We start from the raw sequence: 27,589 nt of genomic DNA, 5'->3' as shown, positions 1-27,589 counted from the left end.
GTAGTTTTCAGAAATATATTTAATATTTCAGACCATCTACAAATGATCGTTTGAGTAATATTGTGCAAAGTTTGTTTCCAGACTTGATAGCAAAATAAATAAGGATGCTGTAGGTGACGATCAGAAGAAAGCTTGATTTCAGATTTAAGTTATCCGAAACAGTTTGAGTAACTGCTCCAAAATCCTATCATTCTGTTAAAAAATGAGAATAGTATGCGATTTACGTTGTAGTCTTTTTATCCTACAAAATATTGTACTCGATTTGCATCACCATATCGTCTTCGATATTCTATTATTCTTTGTCTATCCTCATATTCTCTTAAATATATATTTCTTTCTTCCGGGGATTCTTCTGGTTTTGGCTGGCAGGTCGAAACGGCAAATACAGGTTTCTAGAAAAAAGAGGAACATAAAGAATTCATTTGATATGTTTGAGGACAAAAACATGTGAAAGAAAAAGAACAATACTTATTAATAAGATAACATGGTATAATTTACTAATTATTTAAGAAATTATGTATTTAAGATTAGGCAAAAACACATAAGTAGGTTGGTATACGTCTTGAATAAAAAATCAATCGATTTTGAGAGCGGTCAGACATAGGTTCCTCTTCTTCAGAAGCAAAAATACCGCATTTTACGTTGGTGTGTTTCTCTTCTAGATTCAGAGTATAGTATATATGACACAAAATGGTTTAGTCCTAAGGAGTAAAATACTTGGTATATAAAGAAAATGAAATTTGAAACTTTTGTGCGCAAATCATATCTGTCGATTTTGTTATAGAATAAAATATATATCGCATCAATTATATAATTGAAATAGTAGAAAACTGATCTAATTTTGTTGTTGCTTTAGTATATTTCCAAAACACACTTCTCAGAAATAAGTTATTTCTGAGAATAAATAATAGACTTTCTTATTTATATAATCTGCCTGGCAGATATATAAACCGCTTTTTAATATTTAAGGTGAAATATGTACCTATATGTAAACAAGTACTTAAATAAATTTGCGATTCTTATCTTGTAGTGCAACTTAGAATTTAGCCGAGTATTTTAAATTCAGTGTTTGTGAATTGTACTTAAAGGTGCAAGATTTTATTCCCTCTCCCTGTTTATCTCTGTCTATAACAGAGATTCTCAAACTTTTTGCCCTTATACACCTTATCACCAATGCTAGAAAATCATTCCCCCCTTCCTTTCGGAAACTCAAAACTAATTATATATGTTTGTCTAGTTTTAGATGATTCTTTTAACGTGTTTCATAAATAAAACAACAAAATGTATAGAAAATATTGAAAAATACCAAAACGTGAGTAAAAGTAGATTTTATATTCGTAAACTAAATACTTAACAGCTAACTAAAAGGCTGACCACATATCCCCCTGAAACTACAAAATTCTCCTACGGGGTATTCCCCCTTTGTTGAGATTTATAGTATATATACATGTAGTGTTCCCTCTTTAAAATAAAAACGATGGGACCAAAACTGCAGGTTTACTCTGCACTCTGCACATAATGAGGACAATAGGCCTGATATTACGATTAAGCTGTTACTGCGTATCCTCTGGAGAAGAAAATCTACTATCCATGCAACCCGGCCAAGGCCTGGGAAGACAACCGATATGATGCATGAACATACAATGCCCTTGAAGGAAACACACTGCTGGCCATTAAAATTGCAGCACCAGGAGGGAATGAGCTGAAGAACGTCAAAATCACATGAAAGGAAGAAGAAGTTGGAATATGCAAATGATTAGTATTTCAGCGCATTTAGACGACGCAGGAGGGAGAAACGACATCTGAAGCACTGCATAAAAGAAAGGTTGTGTAGAGGATTTCTCATTCAGACTTTGTAAGGTTGGAGTTTGCTCAGAATATCGTGTTATGTCTCGAATAAGAAGAGCAAATGCTTACCAGCAAGTTTCGAAATTCGATAGAGGCAGGATCGTTGTCTGTCGAAAGTGTAGATTATCGTTACATGATATCGCACTGGTAAACATTCAACCACTGTCATGCAAATATGGAATCAACGGATTGCTGAGGATTATGCTAAACGGCATGCTGGATCTCAACGCCCTCCCATGACTAACACCAGAGAGGACAGACATATTGTGAGGTCAGCCCTGCAATTCAAATGAGTCCTAGTTCAACATGCAGTATTTTGAAGGCCATTTACGTGTCCGGAGTGTTCGAGGAAACCACACGTCGCCTGCTTATATTCGATACCGGCATAGGGACCGAGCACCTGAGACAATAAATCGATAAACAGTCTAAGAAAGACAAGATTATTAGAGGAAGTCAGTCAAATGAATATTTGAAAGCATTTCAGCTTACAAATACTTCCCAAAGCAGTTTTGAAAACCTCTTGATTAGCAAAAAATAAAAATACTTGGAGGATAAAGTCGAAGCTTCGTAATTGCTAACTATTGTAAACATTCCCAAGCGCATGAGGTTCATTTTAAAGTTCGCGCAGACAGTACCTCTTTTTGAGTTATCGGATTATAGAATTATATAAGTATTATCTTGAAATCATTTTCTTTTCATAGGCAAAACTTCTGATACTTAAAATAATCGCCGTATTGCTTATTAGACTCCTTACACCGCATAACATCATTTGTACATAATTTTAAACGATACACCCCTCAGTATTTGAAATCATACACTACTATCGAAAATCATATACATAATAATACATAAAATTTTACAGTGCTGCATATCAAAATGGATATTCCAAAATGGAGATCAAATTCTCGTTGGCACATAGCCAACTCGAAGCCCTCCATTTTGCATGTATTACTTTTCATTTGTAATACATGCAAAATAATTTGCATGTATTACAAATGAAAAGTACTTTCACTTTAATACATTTTGATATGGCTATTACATTATGATTCTAAAGTAAAATAACTTCATAAGAATATTAATTACATATATTTAGTGACTGAAAACTTATAAAGTATTTGTGCGAAAATTCTTTCGGTATGCCTGTATCAAAATTATAAATTAAAGAACGTTACACACTAGTTAACTACAAAAGCATATCGTGGAACAACATAAAAGAGACAACAACTTGAATGATTCTAAATTATTTTTTAACCAAATTTCAAAGCCAAATATTACGTTAAAATTTCCATATTTTGAAATTAATTACATCAGCCAATTTTTGTCATCAGGAAATTAAAAGTTTCGAGTTTCCTAAATATAATTGCAGAGACCAAAAAATAATACAAAAATAGTCAGATTTTTTAATTTTAACAAAATAAAAGTTTAAAACTATTTTCTAGTTGGAAGTATGCGGACGCTATATTGAATGTATATATATATATATATATATATATATATATATATAAATCTTCGAATTTCATTTTTACAGTGCTTAGGTTTATATGGCAATTTTGGAATTGCTCTTGTTCTCTTTTTGTTCTTGGATTATGTTCTGGAATTTCCTCTGGTATATAATTTTTTTAAGTGTTTTCACTGATGTCAATTGATCCGAGGATTGTTGACATTTTTTACAATTTCGCAAAAACATTTTTATTCCAATTCATTTTTTTTTGCTGAGCTGAATTGGCTATGATACTTGAATTTGCTTTGATTTCCCTTTGATTATAATTTAATTATTACCTCTGAATTATATTAGCTTACAACGCGTGATTTGACTTTATATATATATATATATATATACGCGCACATACATATGATTTGAAAAAGGAAAGTGAAATCTTCAATAACAGATGGAGTTGAAAAATAAGTTTGGACATTAATATTAAAATACTTACTAAAGGAAAGAATGAATTCTGAAACTTGCATTCATAATATCTGACGCAAGGACATATGACTTTATATCTGTCATGCTCTATAGAAACATTGTGAGGAGCATTCCAGCAGACTTGACCTATAAACAAAACATATTAGCTTCAATCATATACGTATTTAACACCCCATATTCAGTTCTCTCCTATAAAACTGCTTGCAAAATAACTAAAGTTTGGTAAATGAATCGAAAAATGCGTTATGGTAGGAGAAATAAAACATTCTGTATGTATTTCTATTAAAATATTTATTTCGAAACTTACAAAAGGTGAACTAAAACAAAAACTATAAAAATGATAGAGAATAAGAACATGTCTATCAGTTAAGAGCACTGGAAAATTTGATATGACCTATTACGAAGAGATAAAAGAAAATTTCTGATCTAGATTTCGTATGTGTTGAATTTCTACAAATGCTTAATTCCTTAGCCATGTGTGGTAAACTGCCTTTCTAAATTTTGTAAAATGCAAACAGAATACGAAGGGAAGACGGGATTTAAGATTTCACTTATGATACAGAAATTTTGTTTACATATAATAAATTGTAAATACTCATCCTCTTGGAATCTTACAGACTCGTTCTGATTACAAAACTGGAAAACTAAACTCCCGAAAAAGTAGAGCGGAACTGAATTGAAATTTCACAAGTAAACTAACTCAAGACCTAAGAAGCAAATGATTAAAATTTCACAGCCATACATGCAATAGTGGCTATGTTGGTATCGATGTAGTGGACACAGATAAATGAGGGACATTAGGTATACGGGTATATAAATAAGTATAGTTCCCCCATACTTAATTACGAGAGTGCTAGCCATTAAAATGGAATTATTACGTCATGAAAGCCAGCCGCATGCAATAAACGTCATGATTGTCATGAAAATAAAAACTCATGATTTTTACGACATGAAAGCAGCATGCAATAAACGTCAAATTTCCATGAAAGGTGCTACAAGCTAGGCTATGTAAAGGATTATTTCAGTGTCTCTGCAGAGAGAGCCTTTCAGCAGTTTTCATCAACTACGAACTGAAATGAGTTGGAGCTTGAAATAAACTAGACAGGCACTAGATTTCACAAGCGAATGGAAGCGGGAAAGGGCAGTTTACAGTATTGTAGTTAATCTTCTATCATTTAAATTGTTTTGTAAACAGTAATAAAATATACTGTACTATTAAAGAAAGCCCTCTGTTGTTGTCTGGATGAATGAATTCTGTTATGAATCCCTCTTCAGTGGCTCACCTTGAAGAATAATGGAGATGAACTTTACCTTTTAAATATTATTACTTATCTTAAAAAAATTACTGGTTTTTAAAAATTCCATTGGCTAAAAATTATGTAACACTACCCATCAATAAGGATTTAGCTTTGAAGCGTTTAGATATTATCACCGAGAAACCTATTTTACAAAATTTGTTTTCCTCATACGATTCAGGCTTTAACCACTGGTGTAATGCAGAAGTAATTGAAGAAGTTAAAGAAAATGTAGCTATTGACTACGGACACTATTTGCTGCATAGACACAGGATTAAAAAACAGCTTAACGCCAATTCCATCTGTGTTTGATGCATCTGCACGAGCAAAATCGTCTCTCTCTCTCTTTAAATCAGTGTTCGGACTGCGGTACAAATTTCATGGAACTATTTCTTCTCTCCTGTTAAGATTTCGAGCAGTCAAGTTTGCTTACAGCAGACACTGAGAAGGCATTTTTTACAAGTCAGTGTAAAGCCTGAAAACAGAGACTGGCCTCAATTGCTATGTTGAAACGAAGTGAAAGAAAAGAAAAGGAAAATATTTCATCATGTAGTATAGGTGATAGAGTATCATATATAGTATTTCGTCATATCAAAGAGTAGTCCTTTCCTTTTGGTAGCTGCTATAGAATTCCATCTCTATAAAATTACATAAAAGATTTTCAGTATGATACGAAAGTGATAGCAGTAATAGTCTGAGTCATGTTCCTTTCCGTTCTCAAATATTATAGCAGAACTTATGGAAAGCGGGAATTTCTTGGGATACCCAAGTCGACGAGACTACAAAGGAAAACTTTCTGAGTTGGCATAAAGTTTCTCTTCTCTTGAAAGAAATCGCTATGCTACGATGGATACATTCCAGCAAAGGCAGTAAAATATTCTCTAGCATTCACACTTTTTGCTATGCCAGTAATAATGGGTATGCTCACGCAGTCTTTTTAGAACTGAGATTACTTCTGGAGCTGAAGTTCATCTGTTGGCATCAAAGTCTAGATTAGCTCCTGTTAAGTCTATCAGGATTTCTCGTCTGGAATTAACAGCTGCTACTACATGACCCAGATTATGCTCTTCTGTTTCAGTTGGTTTACAATGGCACAATGTTGAAATGCACTTTTGCACAGATTCTACAACAGTTTTGATATGGATCTGAAAGTAAGAGATCTGGACTATCTTTGTGCAAAACAGAGCCAAATTACAAAATTGACGAGATTCGAATGCACGTAAACATATTTCTGACATAAAAGAAGTCCAGCTCACCTTCCATCAAGAGGCTGCACCCCTAAACTGGTTTTAACAGTTAGATGATGGGAAATCCCGGATTGGCTGAAAAAAAATTAAGAATGGCCAAAATCAAAACTGGTTTGTAATCATGTAAATATGACTCAAGAAATGAGAAAAAATAACAAAAACTCATTTAAATGTAAAAATTTAAGAAGTATTTTATAGAATTTTATCGTACGGAAAACTCATTATAATAGTTGCTTGGATTTTTAGATTTTATTTTAATCTTGCTTTGATGAACTATAATAGTTGACTTAAAACTGTCCAATGAAAAGAATTTCCTGACGAAATAAACTATCAGCGAATAAAACCTCTTCATCCAGTACTCCGTTGTTGAAGAAAAGGGATTAATGAGAATACAAACACAGATCTTCAGTAGAAAAGAAAATAAAATTTTTCGATTACCCATAATACTGCCATCGAAGCATAAGATTATGCACATGCTCATCGCATGTAAAGAACTTGGACATCCTGGAATGCAGATATTAAACAATCACCTTCGTGAAAATTACTGGATTTTACGAAGTCGCAAAACGATTCGACAGGTTATCTTGAAATGCGTTCGATGTAGATGTTTTATCGTGAGGCATCCAGAATCGAAAGCTACTTTCTTGTCTGAAGACCGAGTAAAATGTGCTACAGTATTCGAAGGTATGGATCTCGTAGGACCATTGAATTCGAGAGATAAAACAAAGGCCGATTAACTTGCCCGTGCATATGGAGTTAATAACATCTTTGACATCGAAAGCCTTTCTGCTCTCATTGAGAAGATTTATGACATTCAAAGATAGACCGATCGTTATTCATTCCGGATGATGAATGAAAGCTCTCAGCAAACTATGCAAAATTGACAGGAAGAAAATAGAGGCTGAATCTAGATTTAAGAGTATAACATGGAAATTAATTTCTTTATCAACCCATTGATGGGAACGATTAATCGGCATGACCAAGTAGTGTTATACGATACTGAAAGTCTGATAAACTTAAGATCTTTGACATACTTGTCTGAAGATATTAGCTACTTAATTGCTATCTCTCCTTCCATGTTCCTACAGGAGAACAAAGAAATTGGAGTATCAGATATTGATAACATTGATACTTCTTATACGCTTAAACAACATCTGTACTTGCAGAGGATATGTAGAGATCTACGAAAAAGATTTTGACTAGAATATCTTGAACATCTAAAGCATGTTAATCTTGCAAAAGTTTTCCAAACCGATTTCTGTTAGTTGTGCAGTGCTCATCGGTTCTGATAACCTGAAGCGTCTGCAATGACCAACAGCACGTGCTGGCGAAGTCCTACCTAAAAAAGATGGTACTGTCTGAATTGTAAAATTGAAAACAACATCTGGCATCGTCAGAAGAACTATGCAATAGTATTCGTTGTCAGATAAGTCTGACTATCCTGTTTTGAGATACAAGCCCATAGCGACTGTAGATCAACGATTAAAATCGAAGAAGAAAGACAACCAGAATCCTTTCGTGAAGTCACAGTTACTCGGAATGGACGTCTAAATGCACTCTGACGTCTAGATGAGATGAGTAATAAAACTTACTTCTTTTTTCTTTGCTTTCTGTATGGTTGTAATCATTTATTGTTTGTTCTGTTTTGTTTTATTTAATATTGTGCAAGGTTTGCATTGTGTAAAAGTAGTGTACAGAAAATATGCTCGGTTATTGATTAATGAAATACGTCCCAAAGAAAGGACAAATTTCATTCTTGGCAGGGGCGTGTCATGCACATACTCGGTAAGGGGAAGCTACTGACACAGTCCTGCCGGAATAACGGTTCAGCTAACGACTTCTATCTGGAAGTAGAGAGGGGAAATCAGACAACGGGAAAAGAGAAGCGTAGTTAATGTGCAAAGGACTGCACGTTGGTGTGAAAGAACTTTGTCTTATTATATCTTTTCCTTTGGTTTCTTTTATAACTGGAATGTAAAAATGTATTAATTGTGCGTTTGATGTAATTTTAAACAAAATACCCCTTGAAGAGCTAATTTGTATTTCAAGAATGAAAATATAGCTTATTTTGTTATTGTTAAGCATGTGGGAGTGTGCCATTTTATTTTTCGTGAGTGAAGTTGGCAAATAACATTCATAAGTGGATGGCAATGAAATGACAAAGTTGAATTCATCAAGACCTAGGAATTATGGAAAGGTCTAGGATTATGACAAGCTCTAAACCTGTTCATAGACTGCAATTGTGACATATGCGACAATAGGTTGATTTCCGGCACAACTCAAAGTGGGAAGACGTCGCTGCTGAGCGAGCCTCTCGACAGTTTTCATCCATTACGAACTGAAGTTAACTGCAGAAAAATAAACCAGAGTAAACCAGAGAGACACTAGATTCACCAGCTAACGGAAGCAGAGCGCTGTTTACCGTATTCATAATTAATTTTCTTCTGTCATTTAAACTTTTGTAAATAGTAATAAAATAAGGCCTCTGCTTTTGCCTGGATGAATGAATTCTTTTATTGGAGTCCCACTTCAGCAGCGCATCGTGAAGAAATTTAAAGGTAAGTTTTCCTTTTCAATATTATTACTGATCTTCGAAAACCAGCGCATGGGTACAAAGCATGAGCCCACAAGGTATAAGAAATGACATCTACATGCATATAAATGGGAGGATTTCAAGTCTATTTCTCATTTGGAAACCGCATTTGGAAGTTACTTATTGGTGCAAAAGTCGTGTTACGCCCCGTGTAAGAAGGACTGCACGTGTAGGAATTCAGCCGCTGCAGCATCGTGGACCAGAAGATCAGGCGAAAGTAGAATGCATCTACATCTGCATGTGTATACATGGGAGGATTTCACAGTCTAATTCTCCTTTGGAAATTGCATTTGGAAGTTGCTTTTTTGTGCAAAAGTTGTGTTATGCTCCATGAAAAAAAGAAAAATTCCTACCAGCACGTGTAGGGATGCGTTCTATTAAGGGGTGCCATTCTGTATTCATCGAGTTACCTCTATCTGGTTACCTCCTTCATCGAGTTACCTCCTTCACTATCTGGTAATGCTACATTTCTGAAGAGTTAAGGCTCTCAGCTGAGATGTATGTTTGAGGCATGCATGACGCCATCTTTCAACAAGGTAATTAATGATCGCATGTTGTCCGCGGTGTCCTGATCTTTCTCGACAAAGAATGTGTTCGAGTGGGCTCTGGTTAGAAGGTTCTTTGGATCTCTCTAGTGCGAACATATGGTCATGGATTGGCACAAGACTATCATGCCAGTTACTACGATTACTGAACTCTAGTATAGAGGTGAAACAGCATGAAATGAATTACCCTTATGTCATCCAAGCTCACTTCGAGTCGATGCCCAGCCGGATTGCAGCCGTTGTGATTGTCAAAGGTAGCTGTTACCTGTACTGTATTCTGCACGCTTTGTTACCGAAATAACCCGCAAATTTAATTATATATTCCTTCCAGTATACTATATATGTAAAATAAATAAGATTCTGCCATTTGCTTTTCTTCCTAGTATAGCAATTTTAATAGCCAAAAGTGTGTATCATATTGTACACACACAGAGAGAAAAAAAGAATAAAAAATTAAAAGAAACGTCTACGGGAAACATTCAAATTTCACCGCGCAACAGAGATTGTTTCGTAATTTGTTCTGATACAATTCCCACAGCCTACGCAGTGCGTCCAGGGTATAACCGGCGATTTCCAACAGGATGTCTAGTTGTTTGTTATAAATGTTTCTTTCATTTGCAAAAAAGTCACATTTAGTTGTTCGAGGGAAAAGTAAAATAGTTTTCCAGGAAATGCAAATGTATGGCCGAATTTAATTCATCTAAGTATGTTGCATTCTTGTTTCTGCTACAATTTTTAGATTATGTATAAATTGACGCTGAAAATCAACGAATAGAATTTTGAAATATTTTTCAAAATGCAATTGGATCTTTGCATTTAGATTTCAGTTTATTACTGATACATATTTTTTTTAACCTAAGAGGAAAAGAAAAGCTGGATTTATTATTAACAAATCCATTGAAAATCCCCCTAAATTAAAAATATAAAAGAAAATAAATCAAAAGTTTTACGGATGGTGAAATGGCAATGTCTTATACAACTAACCATTTGTGAGGTTAAGTGGATGACAAACACTCTAGTAATGTAATGTGGGTCGAAGAATGGAAAGACAATGCCGCACAAACTTGTAAATTATAATATTAAAATATTTTTAGGTTTCTTTAGCATGACAGAATAAATCAAAATCCCATTACTGTCTATGTTTCCTGAAGTGCAAAGTTATGGGAAAAGAATAAATATAGTTTTAATATGAGAACGGTATGCGTGCAAACAGTTATAGCGTTTCAGATTAGAAAGGCTAATCAGTATCATTTCAAAAATTCTATGCTTATGGTATTGTCAAATAATAAATTGAAGGGCAGCTTTCATGAAAATTATTTGCACATCATGACGATAGTAACTTTTTTTAAAATATAAAATGAAAATATAGAACATCTCCTGCTGTCGATATAGACATAGAACATCTCCTCCAGTATCTGAAATATCGGATTAATCGAGCTTCTTTTCTAGAAAAAAATATCCAATAATAATCTATTTGTATGTTTTTAAAGCAGTGATATCGAGCTAGCAATCTGAAAACCGCATACGGACTTTAAAGTAATTTTTTGTGGCCCACGAAGACGGTTCAGTTATGTATTAGTTGATAACACGGATATTGCTTGAAATCCAAGTTTAAATTATTTAAATTTCCATTTAACTTTTATTATTATTTATCAAATATTTTGCTAATAAAATCGCTTTGTCTGAGATTACATTTATACGTGAATTGCTTTTTTTCACAGCTGAAAATAAGAAAAGAACCCGATTGATCAATGATCAACTGCAATACGTGATGAAGATAATTTCTAGTAATTTCTGAGTTTCTAGTAATTTATCAAAATTGAAGTGGCATTGAGTATCAAGTAAGAAATTAGGAAATTTATAATTATTTACAGTCGTGTACAAAAGTTTAAGATCACACATGGAAAAAACAGATTTATTGGAATTCCGCGACAAAAACATATGTTATAAGTGAAAAAAAAATAGATTTACGAGGTTATTTAAAGTATAGTCAGTATTTTGTCGGACCTTCTTTAATTTTTATCATTGCTGCAATCCTTTTAGGCATGCTATAAACAAGAGACTAGCAGTAAGCTTGAGAAATCTCTGTACACCACACATGTTTTATTGCTTTAACATGTTCTGTAGCACTGGATAGTAGCTTCTCCGCGACTTTATTGTGCACAATACGCCACAGATTTTCTATGGGATTGAAATCTGGGCTGTTACCCGGCCATTCAAGCATTTGGATTTGAGCAGCCTTAACATTATAGTCCTTAATATTCCTTGCCATGTGACACGGAGCCCCATCATGAATGAAAACTGAACATCTAAGTGAAGCTTCAACTTGTCACGTAACAAATTAAGGTACCCACTGCCATTCATCGTGGTTTTAGGTGGCAAGAAATATACAACAGGTATACCAGGCTCAGACATTGAACCCCATATCATCTGTCTTGGAGGGTGTTTCACTGTGGGAATCGTATATCTGTCATCATAGCTTTTTCCAAATGGACGGTGAATACATTTAGCACGTGCAGAAAACTGCTGCACACTTGACTCATCGGAAAATAACACTTTACTCTACAGTTGTTCTGTCCAATTTTGATACTGTCTGGTGAAAGTCAATCGCTCCTTTTTCATACTTTAAGTAAGTTGATGTTTCCTTGCAGGTTTATAGGAAATTAAACTATAATCTTTAGTCAAACGTCTTGAAATAGTACTCGAACTGATGTTGGTACCCTTTGCAGCCAGAGTAACTCTAATTTTATTGCAGGAGGTTGTTGGACTTCGAGTGATCATCCTTCTTATCACACGATCATCATCATGTACACAAGTTTTTCTTGGGCGACCGCTCCTCTTAAGATCTGTATAATTTCCCGAAATTTTGAATTTACTGATAGATAGATGCATGCCTGTTTTGCTGACATTTACCTTCAAACTTATTTCATGTTCAGAAAAGCCAACTTCATGTAGGGCCACTATTTTTGCCTGTTTTCCAACAGTAAGTGAAGGATTTTTACCCATTACAAGACTTATACAGCAGCACTGTATACGTAAAATCCAATAACGAAAACTACTGATAACTGAGACCACGTATGTTTATAGCAGTAGAAAGCGTTTGATGCAGTCAAAGCATGAGATAACGCAATTACGAGCGTAAATGGTGTAATCTGTTAAAGTACAGGAAAACGGCTACTGGTCTTAAACTTTTGCACGTCACTGCATATACAAACATATGCATTTTTATTGATGCTTTGGAGAAAAATTTAATAAATAAGAGAAAGAGATTAGGCTGTTATTATTTATTGTCAAGTTTCTTCCTGCTTAAAGTTTCTCTGAAAACGTAGAAAGTTTACATAATTTCTTTATTTTTAGTTACCAAAAATTATTTTTTAATGATTAATTAAGCATGTTACAATTATTTGAAATAAATGTAAGTCTAATAATTTAGTATATGACTGTCAATATATTTGAATTATAAAATGTATTCAACCAAATTGCATTGCAAGCATCAAATTTCAGATTTCAGTCAGAAAATAAATCAAATTAGAATTTTCTTTCATTAAGTATTATCATTTTTGTTTACACAGATTTTGATAAATATTTAGCAACCGAAATTTAAAATTAATTTTAAACATTTTTGTCTTTTGTTAAATTTTTTTTTTCATTGAAGTAAAGTCTGACCGGCCGACTGTTTTCAGGTCGTTCATTCGACCCGCATGCAATTTGAGTTTTTGAGATCACTGTAAAAATAATAAAAAGGATAATATAATATACAGCAGAAAATTTTAAAAAGTTATGAAGTTAATTTAGATGAGTGCGTATGATGTTTAAATACGCTATAATATTAGACAAACGTGTAGATTATTTACAGTAATGGAAAACAATGACACAACGGGCACAGAAGTATTGTGTTTTTCTGTTTATTCTGTGACTCATAATTACGTAAGAAGCTCTACTATTTTATAGTTTTACATGAGTTAAAATATAATGTCTTAGTTCAGTTTTAGTTGAATAAATAGGTTAGATTTTTCGGCTTTACGCAAATAAAAAAGCATTCTTTCTGTTACGGCCCGTATGAACAAAAATTCATTTCATGTTATTATTTTAGTTGATATAGGAAAAATTTGCACATAGTAGCAAATTTTAAAATTGTTTTTACTACTATTGCGGTAAAAAAGCTTATTATGGAAATTAAATGTTTGAATTTTCTAATCTTATTTTAAACAAAATGCGACTAACGAAAACATAAGAAACCTCTACACTACTGCACATTTGGCTTTCGGAAAAAGAGAAGGGGAGAATAAATTTTCATGACTTTTAATTATTCTTAGACTATGAATAATTTCTTCCAGGAGTTTTTCAATTTTACTGTAGTTTTAAAATATATTTCCTCAAAATAATAACATAATTTTCATTAATGAAAAGGATGTATTTTTCTGCTATATTAGTAATGCACATCTGTTTAGTCTAAGGTATCTTCGAAACCTCTAATGACTAATTTTATTTACCTCTGTTATTTAAAAATAAAATTTAAAAGCAAAGTAATCAAATCTTTCTGGTAGTGAATATTAGCTTATTAATTATTTTTGGCGGATCAAACGAAGTTACCTACATTGAAGACATTTTTTTTCTTTCGATATTTTTTTAAACGAATTGAAAGGGTTTCACTACTTAGATTTTGTCCAGATTTAATTTTTTACACTTTTATCATTTTTAGGAGATTGAAACTGAAATTTAAATAAGGTTTTTCATTACCTGGTCTCATTCTTTTAGAGCAGAAGAATTTAGTTGTATAGGGCATTTGCAAACAACACTCATCTTCTGAACACTCTGCGTTAAGGTTGCACGCTCTAGCAATCTAAAGGAGAAAATGTTAAGCATTAAGTCTATAATTTTGTTATTTAGTAGAAAAGAAAATTAATCATACTATAACGTAGCACACAGTTTACGACGTGAAAAACGTTTCTTATTAACTATTCCAGCGACATGTGTATTTATAAAAAATTTGCATTAGATATACACAAATTCAGAGAATTATATTATAACAAAAGAAATAAAAATGAGAAGAGTTCTTCTTTAAGAGATGCTCTTCTTGAAGTACGTAATATATGGCATATATGACATAAGAAAGTTTATTATAAATATAATAACTGTGAATAAATATAATAAATTATAAACTGTATTATAAATATAATAAACATTATAAGTTATTTTCTCCTTCCTTTCCTCTTGCCTTCGTGTTGTAATTGAAGCATGCTCGGCGCGTACTCGAGAGGTCCGGAATTCGAACCAAGGCGAGGGCATTGCGAATTTCTTCAGTTTCCAGACATTGAAAAATTCTAAGACTCTACAGTGGTTTCCGAACTACAAAGGTGGTGGACGATAACTTGTCCCCCCCAGGATTTTGCGATTGGTTTCCCTCATCCCCAGTCACACTTTAAAGTATATAAGGTACTCTTCTTTTACGCATGCTTTTCTGGTGTTAACTGGCAGCACTCTCGACGCGTATTCCGGATTTCCAGAGTTCGAATCTCGTAGATGTCACTGCACACTTTTCATGCTCCTGTATTGATATAACCTGAAGATTCAATATCATTATTAGTTAAGTATATCATGAATTATATAAAATAGACAGGTTTTGTATTACATCAGCTTACAGAATTACACAAAGTATAAAAAAACAAACAAAAAAAGATTAAAAAATAAGTATATCACTTCTGAACTGATCATTTAAAAAAATTATAATTTTGAAATTAATTAAAAATCCTGTGTTAAGTCGAATATTAGAACTGCTCCAAACGCACAGTATCTGAATTCGCATAGAGAACAAATTAAAGATCTTATTCTGTGTGGCTTGGAGACACTTGCCAAACAGAATGGATCATAAATGCCCTGATGATATAACATAACGAAGTATAACTGGACTTAAATGAGTAATAATACTACATTATAGACGTTTATAACATCAGAAACTTCAAGATATATGTACGTTGTTTATATATCTTCTAAATCGCTCCTTTTGTTACACTTATACGGTATTTCTCCCACCTTCTTAGCGTGCCCTCGTGGTGTGGTAGTCTGCACGCTGGGCGCGTATTTCCAGAGGTCCGTGGTTCAATTCCCGATGAAGGCGTCGCTAATTTTTCAATTCTTCTGCTTTCAAAAAATACCTAATGTCTCTACACATTTTGTGCAATGTATTGTTATGATCCACAACATAAATAAAAAATTTTCTCCCTCAAGAGTAGCAACCATCTTAGAAGCTTGCTGAAAAAGAAATTGGAGATCTTCTACTGTAAGGCTAGTATCAACTGTAAGACTTGTTAACCTGTTAGCCTGCGTGGATGATGAATGCCGTGGAAGCGTAACATAAATTAAGAATGCAGAAATCACTTGTATTCTTCATATAATGTATATGTTTTTGCCTTTAAATAATCGCAAAATGAAATAAAAATGATTAAAAAATTTGAGGTGTATGGCCTTCGGACTCATTGATTAAATATTATTTTTTGTACCACTTTAGTTGAACTAAATAGGCTTTTAAGCAGAAATGGTTTTTCCTATCTATGCACTTTATGTGATCTTTCTGAATCTTTCTCCAATCTTTGAATTATTCCATTTCTCTTCATGTACACGACTCTGAATATCACATAATTGTTAAAAGAGTACTATCGTACAAATTTGCATAGTACTAGAAAATCCTCATCATCATCGACATTAGTTCTGTAGTAACCTTCTCTTTTCCTACAATCTAGGTAATGAAAGCCAAAGAATTGAGTATTGACAGAAACTTATTTTTATAGATTATTGAAGAATATTACTATACACTGTAGAGTTCCTCACTTTGAGATGTTGAGTTACTGTTGAACTGAAGAACGTGAAGGTTTTTCCTTTGCTTCATTATTATTATCACTTATGTACGTATTGATAATTATTTATTAAATAAAAGTTAATGTTTAGTTAAAATAAAAAAAATTCATTTTGGTATTCAAAAAAACCGATATTCGACTAGCACAGAATTTGAGTTTGAGACTACTGATGTGTATAATAATAATGGAATAGAACTAGACATACATTTAATGAAAGAGCGAAGAATTTTACCTTAAATGATTCGCACAGGTTTTGTCTGGTAGTTACTTCGTAATCTTTGAACTTGAAATTCTACCGTAAATGATTCATACGCGTGTATCATAAATGATTCTCTACTTATTTTTCATCACTGTACATTATTATTAATTGTATTTGCCTATTGCAATATATATACCAGCTTAATTAAGTAGTACTACTTATGCGTTTCGTATTTGTAATTGCGTCTGTTCTATTATCTTTTCCCTTTTTATCTTTTACTTCTTATCTAAAACGGTTATTTTTTTCGTCACAGATAATATTTGTATATTTCCAACTTTGAAAACTTCACAGTTTTCCTATATTTTAAACATCTTCTATTTCGTTTTTATTAAAAAAGTTGTCGATTATATCATTATTTCATACCGAACTCATAATATCTCCAAACTGATTTGAGCAGTGTATTATGACGTAAACTTGCATTGCTGTAGTTTTATTATGTATTAATTTTTAGAATTTGTTGCAAATTTAATTTCATGTATTGAACCTTTTATAGATTTCTGAATCTGTGCCATGCTGTTAAAAGTTTTGTTTAACTATCAGTTTTTTATTTGTATATTAAACCTGCGTAAATTTCCTCTATTTATTAGCCTATCTATCTACTTATCTGTCTGTTTGTTTATCGCTCTTTATTTATATATCTATCTATTTGTCTCCATGTCAATATGTTCGTATGTCTATCTATCTCTTCTCTCTGTATGACTGCTTATCTATTTATCTGTCTGTCTAGCTATTCATGTCTCTGTATGTCTGCCTATTTGTCTCATTTTCCTGTATGTCTGCCTATCTGTTACTAATCTGTATGATTTGTCAGTCTTTCTGTAGTTCTGTCTGCCTGTCCTGCCAAACAAGGCAAACAGACAGAGAGGACAAATATGTTGGTTTGTCCTCTCTGTCTGTCTATCTGTCTATCAATTTATCTATGTTAGGTGTAGACAAAAGCCGGCCCGCGGGCTTAAAGGGGGCTGTCTAATTTTTAATCCGGCTCATTACAAAATTCCACGCAACAATATTTTCATCTCTTTCCTACCCGATTTTGTACGAAAACAACTGAAATCAACAGGACGAGTACGCTTCTGTTATTACAGTGTATATGCACATAAATATTCATGATTATACTAACACTCAACCTAAGCTAAGAGCTCTATATACGCCAGAAAGCATATGTATCCACTGAATAATACAATCTTATCATTTTTAGTAGCTTTAATTTAAAAATGAAATAAACTAATATGAATATTGTTGAGATAAAATAACTGGTAGAAATGAAACAGATAGGGAAAGAATATTTCACTTCTAAATTTTTATTTGAAAATGAAATAGAATGCATATCAGTCATTTGATGAGAAATAGAAACAAATCCCGTTTTTAGCGTATTTTTAGTTTTTTAAATTGTAATTTTAATTTTTATTTCTTTGCACAAAATAAAGGAAATATTGTAATCGTGAAAATTTTCGGAGATAGCATTTCAATGAAAATATTCAATTTGAACATTCCCGAATCCATTAGAAAGACTTTTTTTGTGATGTCTGTATGTACGGATATAATAAAGGCCTCCCGTTTTTTCGAAAACGGATTTAAATGGATCCATAAGGGATTTTTTCGTGTCGTCTTGTATGTATGTATCTGGCATAACTCAAAAACGATTAGCCTTAGAACGTAGAAAATTTCTATATGGTATTATTATAATATCTTATTGTGTATCTTCCTTTTTTATTGCAACCGCGAGTGCCAAAAGTGTATATATATATATACTTACCGTATATCCAACTTAAACATCATTATTACCTGGCTTTAGTTTTTGTAATCGTTGGTTATAATCATATACTTCTAGTTATAGAAGTACTTTAAAAGACGAAAATATTTACGTTTTGGCAAATTAAAAAAAAGTTAATTATAGACAAATAACATAATTTAATATAATGCTCTCTCTCGGTTTCTGTACTTACATTTGGCAAAGTTTCCGACTCGTTATGAAAAAAATTAAATTATAAATTAACTCCTGTACGAAAAAAATTGACCGGGACATTTAATTTCAAAATTTGCAACTTTTGAAGTCGTTTTCAACTTACCTTGAGGAATTGGTAATTTGAATAATTTGAGGAAATAAGCTAAAATAAAGAGCAACAAAGAATGTGTATAATTTAATAGGCTGTACAAGGAAGTCATGTGGTGTCCACAATCCGGTAGAATGTGTGTGTCCGGTGAGCGGTGCTTGCTGTCCTCCTCCCATTGCACTTGCAAACAGCAGGGGGTACTACAAAAGATCATCATGGCTTTGCCTGCATGATGCACTGAAAGGAACATTTTGGCCCACGGTTAAAAATATTTGCTCCCGCAATCAATACCCATATTGGCCAAGTACGAAGTTCTTTGCTGGTGTTTAACTGAAATATCCGTATAACTACATTAGTAAGCATTTGCATATGTGTTGTAATCAAAATAATTAAATCAACGATTATGCATAATCTCCAACCAACCTAGTGAGGCTGAATTTCATTAAATAGTACTTCGCTTTCATCAACGACGGTGTTTAATTTCTGAATGGAATTGTTAAATATGCTAATTTAATCAGAATTGAATCAGAATCACTTTTATGAGCCAGTTATGGATAATTCGAAAATAAATTTTCACATTTTGTTAGACATTATGCGTAACAAAACGAGGTACGATTAATCATACACTGGTGGAAAATGAAGTTTTAAACCTGCCTGCCAAATTTTGTTTATCTAGCAAGTTTATCTACGCTTCTGGGTTTTGTTCTTTTTAGCGTCTCATTTTAATGTCGTAATGTAACAACGATTTGCCATTTAAAAACTATTTAGTTTAGAAACTATTTAGTTTTAGTATCAGTGAGAACATACGTTGAAGCCAGAAACAGTGTTGTGCATCTGTGTTTTATTAAATGTATGTAAATATAACGGAAGAAATTATTCTAAATTTATCATAACTGAATAATGTTTATTACTGTATGCTTAGAAACACTGCTAAAATATTAATGAAGCACTGAAGATTTTTATAGGGTGACCCTCAAACGATTATTCTGTAAAGGAAATATATAAACGGATACAGGAAGACTTCTGTTATTAATTAGCTCTGATGGTAGGATTATAGTGAAAATTACCTACTGAATATGTCGTAAATTAACATTTCGATGTTATTAAAAAATTTAAGGCAGAGAAAGTTATTAAGAAATATCTGTCTGTCTATATGAGATTTGCTACTGGTCTTCAAATACGGAATTGCCTCTCTCTCTCATTCTAATATATATAAATAATTACAAAACTATTTTTTTAAAACAAAATATAAACCTGCCTAATAATACACAGACTAGTCTCTCAAACAATTTTGTCGATAAAAAATACACTTATGTCCATAAATTAAGGATAATTCGGAGTCACGCGGAAATCGAACTCTAAAATAAATATATCACCTGTAAAATCACTACACATATCTTCAAGAATCATATGCAAATTTCAGGAAGTAACCAGATGACACCGACGGTACATCATGACGAGAGTGTAAGAGAGTGATATATAAGGAATACAGGCAAAGAAGTAAAATTGTTCGCACGCGCTTTATAAGCATTTCAGTTCAATAACCGAATAGTTATGACACAAAGGACGCATTTGGATGATTTTTTACGTGGTAGAATTATCGGCCGTCTGGAATGTGGACGTACCCAACTGGAAGTATCAGACGAACTTGGAATTGCCCAGAGTGTCATCTCCAGGCTTTGGCAACGATTCCAAGATGATGGTAATGTGAGTAGACGTTACAGCACAGGTCGCCCCAGAGTTACAACGCCGAATGAGGACCGGTATTTGGCAGTTACTGCCAAAATACTCGTACACAGGCGGAGCACAGCCTCAGACCTGTCTCGTCAGCTCTCTTCAGCCACTGGTACGAAAATTTCAAGGCAGACCGTGTACAAACGCTTAGGGCAGATTGGTCTATATGCTCGTAGACCTGTCAGATGCGTTCCACTTACTGCAACTCACTGTCGCCTGCGGTTAGCCTGGAGTAGAGAGCATGCATTGTGGACACCGCAACAGTGGGCTTGCGTGATGTTTTCCGACGAGTTCAGGTTTAGCTTGCAGTCTGATTCTCGCCGGACTTTCATATGGAGAGCTCCAGGTACCCGTTACCACCAAGAAAACATCACTGAACGACACCGTTATTACGGTGGTGCAAGAGTGCTCGTTTGGGGTGGAATTATTCTGGGTTCCAGAACTGACCTGCGTGTTCAAACTGGAACCATGACAAGCCAAATCTATCGGGACGTCATTCTGGAACATCATGTACGTTAGTTTCGGGGCGCCATGGGCGCACAATTTGTGTTTATGGATGACAACGGCCGTCCTCACCGTGCAAACATCGTAAGCGAATGCCTTCAATCGGAGGATATCACCCGTATGGACTGGCCAGCATTCTCACCGGACTTGAATCCAGTAGAGCACGTGTGGGACATGCTTGGCCGACGAGTTGCAGCCCGTCAACCTCCTCCTACATGTCTACCCGGAACTTCGGAGAGCATTGCTTTTTGAGTGGTGTAGTATCCCCCAAGATCAGATCGATAATTTGATACTCAGCATGCCTAGGCGTTGTACGGACCGTATTGCATCGTCTGGGAGACATACAATGTATTAACTAGCACACGAACCATGTAATATTGTTTTTTTTTGTAAATAGGCTTTTTTTTTTTTTTTTTTTTTTTTTTTTTGTAGTAATTTGCTCCTGGGAGAAAAGATCGCTAATTTTTTTAAAGATATCAAACATATAGGATCTTGTTTTGCTCTTTACCTTTTGTTTAATAAATAAGCTTTACAAATAAGTCAAATTTGTTTTGCTTCTAATTCTTCCTTTGCCTGATTTTGCATTATCCTTAATTTATGGACATGAGTGTATTTTACTATCTATAGCTTGGATGACAAATTAGCGATCATATGTAAGCAAGGATTAATAACGCTTCTTAAAGATCTCAGTCTGCCAAACCGCATGGTTGGTTAATGTACCGGTAGCGTAACGTAAGGGGAGAAAAATATTAATAAATTAAGTTTTAGACATCAAAATGTGATATCAAAATTGTGCAGTAAATTTCTTCAAAGAAGCTTTGCAAAGTAATGATCACAAAATATTTCAAAATTCTGAACTACCTTATAGAAGAAAGAAAAAAAAAACTGAGAGTAATTTATATTTTATAAAGAACTTTCGAAGGCAGTTGAAACAGGTCTATCTTTTCACACAGCAAAATAATTCTTTCTATGTTAATCTAAAGTATTTTGGTATAATTTTATATCTTACCCTATTCCCTCTATACATTTAAGCTCATTTGTAGTTCAGTACTAAGGTAGAATCATGTAGGTGGTCGTTAAATTTAGTCTCTTGAAGTCACGTCTTAGTGTTAAAAATTTACATAGATTATCTTTGTTGGAAATAAAAACTATCTCGAATGGAGAATGTAGTTTCGAACTTATGAATAAGAGAAAACAAATTATTTTTTAAATCATTTCTTTTACAAAATTATAAATTATTTTTTAAATAATTTTTTTCACAAAAAGATAGTAAAATTATTGACTGGAACTAAAAATGTGAGATTTAATAAGCGAACTCTTATTTTAATATTGATATAAACAATTGAAAATAAGCGTAGATATTTTTACCTTTATAAGGTATTCTCTCTCACCTTTCAGCATGCCTGTGTGAGGTAACGGTAGCATACTCGGCGCGTATTCGAAAAATACAGGTTCGAGTCTCGTCGAGGGCATTGCTCATTTTTCACGTCTTCCACATTAAGAAAACCCAATGACTCTACAGTGGCGCCCAAAGTAAAAGGTGGTGGATAATAATTCATCACCACCATTATTTGGCGATTGAGTCCCTTAATCCCCAGTTGCTCTTTAAAAGTGAGAGTATATGAGGTATACTTATTTGATCCCGATTTTGAAGCTATGATGACTCAACTTTTAATATATTAACTTGAGATAATATTTAAGGTAGCTACTGAAATTCTATTAAGTAAAAACAAAGAAACTTCCATGTTATATTAAACAGCTATTTGTTTCTTAATAACAGCTTGCATATACAGTGCTTCAAATAAAATAAAATATAACTTTACAAAAATTTATTAGAAGATTAAAACTATTTAACAGAGCTACTACTAATAAAGATTCATAAGCGCATTTTACTCACAACCGCTGAAGCAGGTCCAATTGTTGCCGTCAGCAAAATGATTAACAGTAGTGAGAGCATATTTTTGGAAGGCTCGTTTGAATGCTGAGGGAAGACCAAAACTGGGAAACAAAGCCAGGCTATTCTTTTATAATGAGGCTAAACTGAACATTGCGTCAATACAATGTCAATCATACCTTATTCTTATATTTACCAATATCAAACGAAGCATGTCGGCTTCGTTTGCTTCAACAATTTCATGGGCATTTTCAATGTGCAAATGAACCACGCTAAAAGTTAGCTGTAATCCATCCGTGCTACAGCGATAAGTGATATGTCTTCTCAGATTATTTCTTATAAAAGAAATCGTGACAACAAATTGAGGGAAGTTAAAGATTCTTCACGTTTTCGATGTTTTTGGAAATTGAGAAGTGTGAATCCATTTTTATGAAAGAGAAGAAAGAAACAAAGAGGATGATTTTGGAAAACTGGAATTTTTCGTGTTTGGGGCCTAGCCGAAGAATTCAGAATTTTCAGTTAAGTTCAAATTATCTGAATATGAAAATTTATTTTGTTGGTCTTCTTGATTAATGCAAAATTGTATTAGATTTTTAAAATATTAATTTGGAAATTTCGTTTTTTTATTAATTATTTTTAATTCTAATTCTCTAAAAATATGCTTACACTAAGTGTTAAAATATTATAGTTCAGGAAAGTTACTGGAAAGAGAAGGGCCTAACAAGCTTCTTGAAATTTACGTTTGTATAACATAATTAATAAAATAAACACGCAGGATTTAAATGATGTACGGAATTGTCTCAATGCATTTTAAAATACACACTTTTACAAAAAAATCGAAGCACCATGAAGAAAGTGGTTGTTTTTGATGAAATTGAATATGTCTATGCATACACACAGATACACATACACAGATAATAAAACGATTAAAAAATCAAGGCCATAGTACTTGTTCACGGCTCACAATCACCCATTGCGTGTTTAAATTAATAGTTGGTCGAACCGCCCCTGGCGGCAATGCATGCTTGAATTCGTCGAGGCAAGGAGTTGTAGAGGCTCCTAATGTGATCCTGCCACACATTCTGCCAGGCATTCATCAGTTGTCGCTCCAGAGCTGCGGCATTTTCTGGTGCCTGAATCTGGCGGCCTACTATGTCCCATACATGCTCGATTAGTGAAAGGTCTGGTGACCTTGCTGGCCAAGGAAAAATATCAACCGCACTGAGACAGTCCAGAGATATGCGAGCGATATGTAGCCTGGCATTGTCTTGTTGAAACATATCCCCAGGATTAAGTGCCATGATGGGTAATGCAACCGGCCGCAGGATGATATCAACATGTCGTTGAGCTGTTAAAGATGTACGGAGAATGACTAAAGATGACCACCTGATGTCATAAGAAATAGCGCCTCACACCATCATACCAGGTGTTATGGCTGTCTGCCTTTGTAAAAAAAAGGCTGATTGTGACCGCTGGCTCCATCCTCTCCAGACACGAACTCGGTGGTCATCTGCTTCAAGAATGAAGCGGGATTCATCGCTGAACACTATACGATGCTAGTCTGATGGCAGCCATGATGATCGGCTGCGACACCACTCCAGACGACTCTGCCGATGTTGTGGGGTCAAAGGCAAACGTCTTAAAGGTCTCTGTAAGCGTAACCCCTCCTCAGACAAGCGCCGTAAGATGGTGGACGGTACCACGGGAGGTATAGACGTGGGTGTCGTGCATTGAATAGTCGACAATGGTACCGTTGGGGCGGTTAGGGCCTGGCGAACAATCATCCTATCTTGCCTCTCATTTGTGCTCCTTGGCCTTCCAGAGCCTTCAATTCGTCGACAATTTCCTTGTAGCAACCATTGCTGCCCACATCTTTGCACAGCAGTGTCTGTACGCTGCAGGTGGCGGCCTATTGCTCGATATGACCACCCAGCTTCACGCAACCCTACAATGCGACCACGTTCGAAGTCGTTTAGCTGTCTGTAAGGTCTTCGGTATTGTCGTAATGGCATCTTTAGTTGCTTCTTTACGGAATTACAGTGGCAGAAACAACAAGAACAACAACAACAAAAAAAAAAAAAAAAAAAAAAAAAAAAAAAAAAAAAAAAAAAAAAGACAAATTTTCCGCCTCTGTTACTGGTTTTATACTTTGCGAAATGCGCCTTATGATCTCAATTTCAGTTCATTTGCCTTGAAACTTTGATCATTTGCATGTTCGATCAAGATGTTTCTGCGTACCAAATTTCGTCACGATCGCAAGAATCCTTCTTGGTGCTTCGATTTCTTTTTGAAAAGGAGTGTAATAATGCATTTTAAAATGGTTGCAAAAAATATAAACAGCAATAATACAATATTTACTTTTATTAAGGTCATTTTTGGTAATCGCATCATTCGCAAACTTCGATTCATGACTCATTTCTTGATCGTTGCTTATGAAATTGATGCTTTATTTAAGTTCAATTCGAAAGTTTATGAAACAACCGTAACTGTCTGGATTTTTTTTTTCCTATAGCGGCCACTAGTTATTATAGGTGTTGGCCACTACTAAGGCCAGAAGCGGTGGTCACTTATGATGGAGGCACCTTAATAGGTGGATCACCGTTACCTCCTATGAAGCGACAGATAATTCACATCCATGCTTTCTCCGGAATCGAACTCGAATTCGGGCCATTAGGTATAGCAATCAGAGTCACTAATCACTTTACCGTTTGGGCAGCTGTCTAAATTTTGAGTTTTTTAGTGTTTTTCGTTTGTATCTCGTTTTTCGTTTGTACCGTTTGGGCTTATACTTGACATATCCAGCACGTAAGGGAGCACTCCTTTTTCTTTGGACTTCTAATGTCAAGAAAATGGGATGAAAATTAAACTGGATCATCTCGCTCTGGAAGTGTTTTAAGGAGTGTAATAATGTAGTCTATTATTGGGAATCTTTTGGTTCAGATAATCTCCCGGACAGAGTCTTTATCTAATTGATGGGTTGTTCTGTCTTTCTGCTATATAACATTTAGGTAAATAAGAAACTTGCGAGGGAGTAAAAATTTTATAATATCCAAGTAAATTTCTTTTGTTACAACAGTACGTTAAAGAAAACATCCAAAACTACTGTAGATGGTTAAAGATTAAGTTTATTTTTGGAGCATTGACTTTGAAATGAAATGTATTTTAATTATAATACCAAAATCTTAAAATTTTATGTTTTCATTGTTTAGGGTTTTCCCAGTTAATTTTTTAAAATATGTTACTTTTTCCATCCCATTTGATACAAGAGGCTACAAGATTGGCACAAACATAAATTTCGTCGCACTTGAGGCAGAAAATTCGAAGTATAGCGTTTGCTTGACAATTTTTTAAAGGGAAGTCTCTTTATTTCTCATGAAGGGGACATGCTATCGTTTTCTTTCACTGTTTTATTAGAACGTTTTAACAGTAATAGCACAGAAAACAATTGCATGCTTAATTTACATAGCGTGAAAGCCATCAAGAATTATGCAAATGTTACTGAATTTACATACATCTTCATATTTTAAATGGTGTAATATAACAGGAGCTTGTTATTTACAGCTTTGTTAAACGTATTCTATAAACGTATTACAGCATAAAAACGTATTATATTTTCATACAAATATCTTTAAACAGCAAGACATGAGACTCTGTTTAATGAATTAGGTAAAAAAATCATAATTTTCATATTTTTTTACGTAAACAAAGCCCTATAGTATCAGAAAATGCTGCTTTATAATATTGCGGGAAAAGGTACAACTTCAACTTCAAATTTAAATTCGGGCAAAATTCAGTCATTAATTACCACTGTTTTTCACTTGAATTTGAAAGGAGACTGACACAAGGTCCTCTTTCTTCAAATAAAAAAATCTTGTAATGGTTGACTTAAGTTGATATTGCAGACAAATTAAAAAAAAAAGACTTAGTAGAAAAATAGTTCACAATTTTATAACAGAGCACTAGACTTGAATGTACTTTCTGAAAACAGAGGGTTTTTCAAAACTACATTTGACCTAAAGTTGAAATTCTACTTATTTTAAAAGAAAGAACCTGTTTCCTACAGTTTTGAAAGAGAAAATGCACTTTATGTCCTTAAATGTGCAAAATTATTCCTTGTGACTTCAGAAAAGCGATTTATTTTGAAGCAGATTAATACATACCGAACAGTATTTAACAATCCTAGAGTCCTATTTACTTTTCAAAGCAAAAAATACGAAAAATAATCCAAGCCCGGTCCTGAGATCTTTCTCTTTCAAAAGCTCTAGTTAGCCAGACGACCTACCATTTACACATTTACACCCCGAAGTTACGTAGTGAAGAAGCGAAACTTCCTTACATTTATAAATCATCATAATAAAACCAAACATCTTATCCATCTTCTTTCACGATCTTTTAGATTTTTAATTTGTTACCTTTAGCACCTTGAGGACCTAACTTAGATTTATTCAAATTTTCAAATGCACGGATAGTCATTAACAGTGCAAATTCAGCCTCGGCTCGAGACTATTATTAATTAAAATAAGTACTAATTATTGTTATTAACTACTATTAACTAACTAAAATTCGAATAATTTATGTGTTATATTCATTTCCAATTACTCAGAATGTTCTCTCGTACATAATGAACTTATTGTGATATACCACCATGCCTTTTTAAAGTTCTGTGGGGAATTAAAGATATTTTAAATGTTTCTTTGCTAAATTTTATGTTATAATCATACGAGAAGAAAGCGCACTGTAATTTTAATACCAAAAGCAAATCTACTTATATGCGTTTTCTTGCAGTTTGAGGAGGAAAAACACAATTCAAATTAAGGAAAGAAAACTGATTTCTGGAA

The 27,589-nt window shown here is 33.8% G+C and overlaps 1 protein-coding gene across 2 annotated transcripts; it reads right to left on the bottom strand.

The window, feature by feature from the left end:
* LOC118181612 (uncharacterized) lies at positions 1-23,027 on the bottom strand. 2 transcript variants are annotated; one of them, XM_035350773.2, is made up of 4 exons: positions 22,755-23,027; positions 14,193-14,295; positions 3,783-3,898; positions 1-392 (listed from the first exon to the last, which is right to left on the bottom strand). In XM_035350773.2, the coding sequence occupies exons 1-4, from the start codon at positions 22,812-22,814 to the stop codon at positions 237-239; spliced, it is 435 nt and encodes a 144-aa protein (XP_035206664.1). In that variant the 5' UTR covers positions 22,815-23,027; the 3' UTR covers positions 1-236. The 2 variants fall into 2 exon arrangements, with proteins under 2 accessions (XP_035206664.1, XP_035206665.1); XM_035350774.2 differs by lacking the exon at positions 22,755-23,027 and adding an exon at positions 16,539-16,702.
* Between the last annotated feature and the right edge of the window lie 4,562 nt (positions 23,028-27,589).

This window comes from Stegodyphus dumicola, chromosome 1 (assembly GCF_044657685.1).
Source record: "Stegodyphus dumicola isolate Sdum_Otavi_A_Nest chromosome 1, ASM4465768v1".
NCBI lineage: Eukaryota > Metazoa > Arthropoda > Arachnida > Araneae > Eresidae > Stegodyphus > Stegodyphus dumicola.
Note: the sequence above shows the minus strand (reverse complement) of the source record. Positions and strands in the feature narration are given on the sequence as shown.

Excerpts from the sequence above, each read along its gene's own strand:
- LOC118181612 (XM_035350773.2), bottom strand. The coding sequence starts at position 22,814 with ATGCTCTCACTACTGTTAATCATTTTGCTGACGGCAACAATTGGACCT. Across the intron at positions 3,899-14,192 it reads CTCTAAAAGAATGAGACCAG|GTCAAGTCTGCTGGAATGCT; the intron begins GTAATGAAAAAC and ends TTTTGTTTATAG. Across the intron at positions 393-3,782 it reads AGAATTCATTCTTTCCTTTA|AAACCTGTATTTGCCGTTTC; the intron begins GTAAGTATTTTA and ends TCTTTTTTCTAG.